General features: G+C 65.6%; 2 protein-coding genes across 2 annotated transcripts; one reads left to right on the forward strand and one right to left on the reverse strand.

Moving 5' to 3' along the window:
- Positions 1–835: 835 nt before the first annotated feature.
- On the forward strand, positions 836–3,531 carry MNEG_8253 (hypothetical protein; the record flags this gene model as incomplete). The annotated part of the gene is made up of 5 exons (XM_014043274.1): positions 836–932; positions 1,145–1,376; positions 1,700–1,931; positions 2,260–2,418; positions 2,641–3,531. 5 exons carry the CDS (start codon positions 836–838, stop codon positions 3,529–3,531), a joined length of 1,611 nt encoding a protein of 536 aa, XP_013898728.1.
- A 715-nt stretch (positions 3,532–4,246) lies between these two features.
- Positions 4,247–7,924, reverse strand: MNEG_8254 (mono-ADP-ribosyltransferase sirtuin 6; the record flags this gene model as incomplete). Its single annotated transcript, XM_014043275.1, has 9 exons — positions 4,247–4,639; positions 4,859–5,443; positions 5,641–5,745; positions 6,018–6,075; positions 6,441–6,517; positions 6,833–6,953; positions 7,162–7,220; positions 7,445–7,615; positions 7,802–7,924. 9 exons carry the CDS (start codon positions 7,922–7,924, stop codon positions 4,247–4,249), a joined length of 1,692 nt encoding a protein of 563 aa, XP_013898729.1.
- Between the last annotated feature and the right edge of the window lie 921 nt (positions 7,925–8,845).

Raw genomic sequence — 8,845 nt, forward strand, 5'->3', positions numbered from 1 at the left:
GCAGGCGGCAGTCAAGGGCAACGCCGACAACCATCACGCCCCTTGGGACTACAGTACAGGCAGCTGGGCCGTTGAACAATCCTCCCAGAGGAAGGTCCTGATAGGGCCGTTGTCATCCATCACACCAGAAACATTCGGGAGGCCCTCTAGACGCCTGGAATGGTGTACTGGGCAGCACTTGGCTGCCTCAAAAGCTGATGCCCCAAGGCCTGCGGCACTGAGAGTGCAGTGGACATGCGCCCGCAGTCACTGCAAACCATGCTTTGTGGCGCGCGTGCTTGGTGACATGCACTCGTCAGGAGGAAGCCCTCGACTGCTCTACACCGGGCGGCGCCTTGAGCCTCAGTACCTCCAGCCATTGGGGCATCACTTGCGTGTAAGGGCCAACTAACTGGCAGGGACCACATGGAAACCTTGAGGATCAACCTGCGCTGGGAGCAGCTCCCTTCAGGACCCGCAGGTACCATGCCGTGTCTGCCCGGAAGCTGGCGGCGACTGCACTACACAGCAAGGCCACGGCTGCTGAGAGGAAGATGCCGCAGAGTACTTCTAGTGTAAAACATTCACATGGCATTCCGTCGTTCAACCGTTCATCGACGCAGCTGGACTTCTTTGACTCTGAGTCCGGGCCGCTTCGTTTCTTTCATTCCTGGCGTGCTCCTGAATCGACACAGCGGCGTGGACGTACACGCGGAGAACCACGGAAGCATCAGTCCACGGCATACCTCCGTCTGTGGGGTGCCAGCAGGTTGGCCCCAGCGCCACCCACCCACATTTGTAAACCACCGTACCGCACCCACCCCGGCGGGACGAGCGCCAACCACAGCACCAGGCCATGCCGCGAGAGCTCGTCAGCGCAGGCCCGAGGTCCGGCGGCCTTGCGCTTGAGGACTGGCTGAAGCTGTACTGGAGGCCCGGCAATTACAATTCAGGTACAGCTGGCCCTGCTCACACCGCAGCCTTTTTACAAGACAGCGATCCGTGCCACTACGCCCCTGTCCGCCAAGGGGCAATTCAGCGGCGTGGGAGCGGAGGTCTTGAGCCCGCCGCCTACGCAAACGACCCCGGCGCCTCTTCACTGCCTGACCGGCCCTCTCTCCCCCGCGTAACCCTGATGACCTCCTTTTGGCACGTCCGCCAACAGGCCGCTGCGCCGAGTTCCAGTTTTCCGGCCGCAAGCCCAACGGCGACCTGCTCTACAAGCTCGTGGCCATCACGGACGACTACAGGGGGCGCAAGGCAAGCATTTACCGCGCACCGCTGCAGAGAGGGCGGCTGTGCGCCTCCATCTGCCTGCTGGAGCCGCCGCATGAGGTCGATCTTGCGGCAGTGTGTGTGAAGCAGGACGACGACACGGTGTACTACGACGAGCAGAGGTGGGGGTGCTGCTGGGGTGGTGGAGGGCGGGTGGAGGTTGGAGGGGTACCGATATAGGCCATTTCAGGCTCAGGCTCAGGCTCAGGCTCAGGCTCAGGCTCAGGCTCAGGCTCAGGCTCAGGCCGCAAGGGCCAAGCGGATCAGCCACGACTGACATTTACAATCCTCGGGTTGGACTCGGGTCATGTGTGGGTTGGACTCACCAGGTTAATGCAAGCAGCAGCCACGTCTTTATCAATTCAACGCTCTGGTACGACCACTTTTGCGAGCCCGCCTTCCATGTACGGGTACTAACGTTTGGATGCACCACCTGCCTGCGCAGGCTGGGCGTTGGCGCTGGCTGGGACGTCACCCTCGACGCCGATTACGCCCGCATCCAAAACTGCGCCTTCGCCGCCGCCGGCCCCGGCATCGGCCGTTCCGAGGCGGTGGACAACCTCGATGTCGCGCTGAGCGTGCTGCGGGTGCACCAGACGTTCCTCCGCACCCAGCCCCAGCTGCAGCGGCTGACGCGCATCGTGCACGAGGCCCCGAAGATGCGGGACACGATGCAGGTGGGCGCGCGGCCCGGGGAGCTGGCGCTCGGCTGCAATGAATTGCTCGCCTGAGTGGTAGCTTCCTCTAACAGCAGACAGTTCAGAAGCCCACCGGGTGCTGTGCGTGTTGTGTGATGCTTTCTGAAATTCCATGCGACAGCCATTGGATGTGCCCCATAGGATGTCTCGTACTCAGCCGCTGCACAGCCAGACTTTTGCTGAGTGCTGTACCCAAATAATAATCATAACCAAACGCCTCCACGCACCCAAGAGCAACGGCGCACCCGAGGCTGCTGCAGCCCAGCCCCTCCGCTTGCCTGCCGGCAGCTCCCCTAACCCCTTGCAGAAGTACATCGCCTGCATCGCGTCGGCTGGGGCGCACGAGTTTGACGCTGCCCAGCTTGAGACAATGTTCAACACCGCGGTGGAGCGCAACATGAGGCACAGCGGGCGCGGCGCCATCGGCGACCCCCCGGGCGACGTCCGCGCGCTGTTTGGATTCCTGGTGTGCGGGCAAGCTTGGGCGGCATGGGCCATCCTGGGGTCGCCTTGCGGCGGGGCAGTGCCGCCTGGGAGTGGTCGCGTACTAAGCAGTATGTTGCCCAAATGTTTCTCGCGCATATCAGAATGATCGCCAAGCCCCGCAAACACTGCCATTCGACCCTGCCTCCAGCCATGAACGCCTCGCACTGCGCCCCCGGCCCGTGCGTGGCCTGCTGCTCCGCAGGTGATGATGCCACTTGTAAAGCGCCACTACACCCCAGAGTGCGACCCCTGGACGCTGGCTCCCACCATATACGACGCATTCCTGTCCACAATTAACGCCCTGCCCATGGATGACTACCACAAGTGTGTGGTGCAAATGGGCAAAGTCTTCGGCAGCGTCGCGCGCCGCGGCGCTGGCCGCGCGCTGCGCACGCTGAGGACGGAGCGGCGTGCCACGCGTCACTCGGCGTCGTACAGCGACCGCGTGGGTTGGCTGCAGGCCGGAGAGGGGGTGCGCTGCAGGAGGGTCGCCAGCGGCGATAACGGCGACGACGGGGACGAGGCGGTGCGGGTGATTGGCGAAAGTTTGGAGCGCTGGAGCAGCGTCAGCTTCTCGGCAGCCGCGCTCGAGGGCGGCGGCGCGCTGACGCTGCGGTTCGCGCCGACGCACCCGGCCGAGGGCCGCGCCAAGCTCTCGCTCGGCCGCGGCGGGCGCGTCTGGCTGGACACTTACGCAGCGGCGCCGGTGGTGGTTTCCAGGGGCGGCGGCGGCGGCGGCGACGGCGGGGACGGCGGGTCGCTGGTGGTGTCGTGTGCCGGGCACGACACCTGGCACCTGCCGCTGCGCGACGCCGCGCGCGCGCCGCTGGTGCTGGCCTTCCGCCACGCTATCATGGAGGTCACCCTGCAGGCGGCCGGCGGCGCGGCCGCCGCGGCCTCGCGGGCGGCGCTGCGGGCGGCGCGGGCGTACAACAGTGAACCGAGTGACGTGTGCATCATTTGTCTGGATGATCTGGTCGGCGGGGAGAGCAGGGCGGTGCTGCGCTGCCGCCACCAGTTCCATGCGGACTGCATTGCGGAGTGGCGGCGGCGAAGCGGCGCGTGCCCGCTGTGCAACCAGTCGTGCGGGTGAGCGCAGTGGCGTGCTGTTGGGTTCTGGTGTTGTTTTGCCTGCTATGGCTGGCGTGGTCTTTTAGGTGAGGAGGAGGGTCTGTACAACAATCACTTCAACGAAATCAACAATGAACATCAACACCCAACCACACAGACGGTTTCACACACACAACCTTGCCCCAGTGCTCAACAACGATGCACTCGTCCCAAGTTTTCAAACTCATTACCTGACATTCCTTGCTTATACGTTCAGGACATGCCTTTCCCTTGGGCCTACCTGCAGTTGCAACACTCTTTGTAGTTTGTGCTGCCAATGAGCAGGTCCTGTCTTAAGCATGCAAAGGAGCGGACGAGGCTGCCACCACCGTATAACAGCCAATTGCAAGGTTACAGCCCCCAGGATGCGAGCGAGGCGGCCGCCGCCAGCTTGGAGGTGGTGAGCTGTGTCAGCACAGCTACCGGGCGGGCTTGAAGGTGGCTGCGGCAGCTGCCGTGAATGGGCAGCGACCTGGTCCAACGGCGCTGAGATAGTGCCCTGGCCGGGCAAGGGGCGATAGTTGCGGCAAATTTGCAGTGGCACAAATCAAGCAAGCCAGGATTGAAGAAAGGCAGCGCAGGGCACGACGCCAATCAAGGTGTGCGCATCATCTCTTGACATTAACGTCATATTTGAACCAGGGGATGACCACAGCCAACAGATCGTCGCTGCTGGCTTGCCGCTGCGACTGCATGTTCTACAGGTTCAGGCGCCTGGCTTTCTTCCGGGCCCGCCCAGTGCCGCCGGCGCCCGCGCCCGTGCCGCGGCCGGCCCCGTCGCCCGCTGCAGCACCGCCGCCGCCGCCGTCCTCCAATTCCTCCTCCACCTCCCGCCCCTCCACCTCCCGTTCCTCGTACCGCGCGCCCGCCCCGCTGCCCGCGGCCCGGGGGCGCCCCTTCGCCCGCGCGCCGCCGCCCCTGCCCACGCCACCGCCGCCTGCCCCCGCCGCCGCCGCCGCCCTGGCCGCCGCGGCGGAGGCCTCAAGCTCACCGCAGAGGCGCTGCTGCTGATCCGAGTAGTCATGGCGCTGCGTCTCAAATGTGATGGTCTGGGGCACGGCTGTCCGGGCGGGGGTCAAAGTGTAGTCAAACTGTGGGCGGTGGCAAGTGTGTGGGACGACGGTCATGAGGGTCATCAAATGGATGAAGCAGGCAGCCGCCAGTCCAAAGCCATGGCCGAATCATGCGGTCTTGTGGCAGCACTTCCTGTGTTGGTGGGCGTGTATTATGTGGTGCGGCTGCTGCATCCGCATGCCCGTGCCCAAGGCCGTGGCCCCCCTTCAGGCAGGGTCCCAGCCACCACCCCGCACCTCCACGACCCGCTTGTCCTCGTCAGCAGCATCCACCAGCAGCAGCCGCACCCTCGCCACGACAACGCCGCGGCCCTCCCCCCCTCCCACCCACCGCCGCACGGTGAGCGGTGCGCCTCCCTCCAGCCGCGCGGGCCGCAGGCCGGGCGTGCCCGGGAACGCCACCTCAGCAGCCCGCACCATCGGCAGCGGGCATTCGGCGCCGTGCACGCTCGACAAAGTGAGGGTGAAGCCCCAGCCATTGCTGTGCCCGTCCTGCTGCTGCTGCTTTCCCTGCTGCTGCTCTTCCTGCTGCTGCTGCTCCTGCAGCTGCTTTTCCTGCAGCTGCTTTTCCTGCTGGTGCTCCTGCTGCGGCTTCTGCTGCTGGTCCAGATCCTGCTGCTGCTGCTGCTGCTGCGCGTCCTCCTCCTCGCCGCCCGCCTCCTCAAACGCCCGCCTGTCCTTCCAGGCCCTGTGGCCCACCACCACGGCGTCTGAGCGCGTGTACCGAGGCACACCCAGCCCCAGCCGCCGCAGCAGCAGCGCCATCACGCCGTCCACCCTGGCGTGCACCACCAGCGTGGCACGGCGGTCCTTCGGGGTCGCCTGCGGGCAGCGGTGACAGGGCGATGCATTCTTTGATTCAATGCAGGGAGGAAGTGAGCTCAGTGTGGGCAGTCGAAGAGGCAGTGTGTGAGGTCTGGGCGCCGTGCAACATCAGCGGTGCGACGTGCGCGCCCGGTTTGTTGTTGATCGTGCCTGACCGAGTCGGGTTGAGGCCCCGAACGAGAAGCTGCGCGCACCTGCAGGTTGATGATGGCCAGCTGGCCGCCTGTCTTGAGGGTGCGCAGGGGCAGGTTGGCTGCGGGCACGATCTGCAGGCTGGTGCCCAGGCAGATGGACAGGTCCTGGTGGGTTGAACATCGCAAGCGAGGGGGGTGGGGCCAGGGTGACTGTGAGGCGTCGGAGCGATGGAGAGGGCGGCCGTGCTGCATCCATTTTTTATTTCTCATGCCCATCGGGCTGCGCTGAGCCAGGTGCCGCTCACAAGCCCCCGCTGCGCTTACCAGCCCCCGCTGGCACGGCACGCCTGTGCCGCGATCTGCTGCCAGCGCAGCCGGCATCCGGCCGTTGCGCGCAAGCCGCGGCGCCTCGGGCGCGGGTGCGGCGGCCCCCTCACCGCCTCGTCAGCGCGCCGCTCCGTCTCATCGAGCTCGTCATCCGGCAAGGCGTCCTCCCTGGCCGTCCACAGATTTGGGCGGTGCACGTTGGCCGGGCGTCTTTCAACGGGGCGCCACAAGTACGGGCCAGCCGTGGTGGCAGGGGCGCCTTGCGCTGCAGCAAAACCCTGGCGCACCCGAGGACCCCCCGCCGTGGCAAGCGGGCGGCGGCAGGAGCGCTGGGAGGGCGTGCTGGCGATCTTTGCGTCCCCTGTCCCCGCCGCGTCGACAGCCTCGTGAGCCGGCTGACCTTGCAGTAGTGCAACCTCTAACGCAAACAACCAGCCCCCTGCACCTTCCTTCTGCCTCCTGGATCCCCTGCTGGCCTCACCCTTACAGGCATCCCCCCACCCCCACGTCCACCCCCTCCCCGCCACCCTCACCAGTCCAAGATGTGGTCATGAAGCTTCCCCCTGCAGCCCGGCCGTGTGCAGCCGCGCCCCGACGGCTTGAACCCCACCTGATCACACAACGGTGGGAGCGGGCTGAAAAGCTAGGCGGGGGGCCCAGGGTCACGCTCGCCAGCAATGTGGCTATTGCTCGCAGCGCGTCTCCTCCCGGAATATGCAGACAGCCCCCCCACAGCCTGATGCGGTTACCAGCTGTCCACCGACACAAGCTCTTTTGTCCTCCAAGGCATTGCTCCCCTGCAATCTCACCCCGCCGACAACAAGTCAAGCTTGCTGTCCACCCGCAATCAACGCCGACCCCCCAACTGCCTCTCAACCGCTGCAAACCGCCGCCAACCGCCGTCAACCGCCGTCAACCGCCGCACCGTGTCCATCTCGAAGTCTCGGACGTACTCGGCCCCGCAGCGCCGGCAGCGCTCCGCGAAGCAGTTTCCGTGCAGCTCCGCGAGCTGGGCGCGGGGCACCCCGCTGCGCAGGTGCAGGCCGCTGTAGTCGTTGCAGGGGAAGGGGGGTGGAGGGAGGGCGGAGAAGGAGGTGAGGACCTGCCATAAGGCAAGAACTGCGCGAGCTGCAATAGTGATGAATATTTGCAAAGACGAGCGGCCCTGCTTCGTGAGGCCCGCCAGGCTCGGCAGGGGGAAAGTGAGGCTGCGGCAGGCGCCGCGGGGCCGCCCAGCACGCGCAGGGGTCTCACTCCACGTTTTGGGAGCATATGTAAGTCAGCTTGCCGGCCTGCATGAGGGCCACCAGGGCCTGGCGCAGGGCAAAGGGTTGTGGACCGCGGCGGGGTGAGGATCACGTGCCAGCGGCTCTCCTCCGCCGGCGGTGCAACCCACCTCCAAGGCGACGTGATTCACAAGAAGGCCAATGCATGGGCGAAACAGCCGACCTAAACACTGCTCCAAGCGCATTGCTGCTGCAAATTGGCTGGATGCACCAGTGCGTGGGACGCATCGGCGTCATCCGAGCCCGCGCACCATGTGCGTGAGGCTGGGCTTGGCGTAAACGAAGCTGGTCTGCAGCCGCGGCGGCGGCTTGCCCGCGCGCTGCAGCGTCCACACGCCGCCGGGGCCTCTGAAGTCGGGTATGCCGCAGGCCGTGGATATGCCGGCGCCCGTGAACGCGACCACGCGCTCTGCGCACCGCACCTGCGCCGCGCAGTGGAGTGGGGGTCGTTGCGCAGCCGCCTGACGCTGTCCGTGCGGGCGCCGGCCGCGTGCCAGTGCTAGCATTGCTGTGGCTGGGGGGCCGGGCGCCCGGCAGCCATGCGGGGAGCTGCATGGGCGTGCCGCTGTCGCGCGCCCCAGGCGCCGCAGGCGTGCGTTCGGGCGCACCATCTCCGCCAGCCGCTCGACCTCATCGGCCACGCGCGCTGCGTCATCAAAAAGCTCGGGCGCCCCCAGCCTGCCTCCCAGGTCCTCCCGGAAGGACAGGCGGTCCGCGTAGCCCAACGACATCAATGGGGTGTGGTGCCGCGACAGGCAAGAGGGGGCACAGGGCCAGGGGCGCTGCTGCTCGCTGTTGTTGCTGCCTGGCGGCACAAAGCTGTGCGGCTGTGCCGCTTTCAATGAGCCTGCGACGCGGCCATGCGGTAGGCAAGCGGCAAGCCTGGACTGCGAGTTTCAGTCACCATGTATCAGCTACAGAACATACTAGCTCGTCGTGGCGGCTGCCATATGTATATTCACAACTGCTCACAGAAGTTGCAATTCAAAGGTGAGCTGAGGATAGCGGGAGAGTCTTAAGGGCATATATCAGCTTTAAAGCTTGACAATGAACACGCTGTTGCACTGGCAGCAAGCGACCAGAGCAGGTCACCAGATCACATCTCGTAGTAACCCGGCTTGCCGGCCTTGAGCTCAGCACCACTGTCGCTTCCTGTTGATTGTGATCGGTGGTTTATGCGTATTTGACCGTCCAGGAGATCGGGATCACGGCCTTTGCACAAGCTCGCCGCTGCGATGAGCAGGCGGGCTCTGGCAGGCCTTACAAGGCAGCTATGGCGGACCTCGCCGCTTCTTGGTTGCCTTAGCACAGCCGACGCTTCTCTCAGGTGGGGCCAGGGCTTTGCGTTCTGGACTGGCAGCGTCTCGCGATTACCTGCTTCTAAGCGCGTTCATACCTGCAGGGTATCCAACTCAGTATGGAGGGCGTTCGCTTCGCTGCCGCCGCACATCGTGAGTTGCCCTGCGCAGGGCTCCAGCGCTGCCGATGCGCCGCCCCCGCTCCTTGCGTACTCCAGCGTCACGCGCCGCGCCACGCCCATTCGTGCGGCATGTAATCACTCTCCGCGCAGGCAACAGCGGCTTCGCGCGCCACTCATGAGACACAGCCGCTCGGGACATACGCCGCCCTGCCCAGGGTCCCCCCACCCACCC

This window comes from Monoraphidium neglectum (assembly GCF_000611645.1).
Source record: "Monoraphidium neglectum strain SAG 48.87 unplaced genomic scaffold scaffold01547, whole genome shotgun sequence".
NCBI lineage: Eukaryota > Viridiplantae > Chlorophyta > Chlorophyceae > Sphaeropleales > Selenastraceae > Monoraphidium > Monoraphidium neglectum.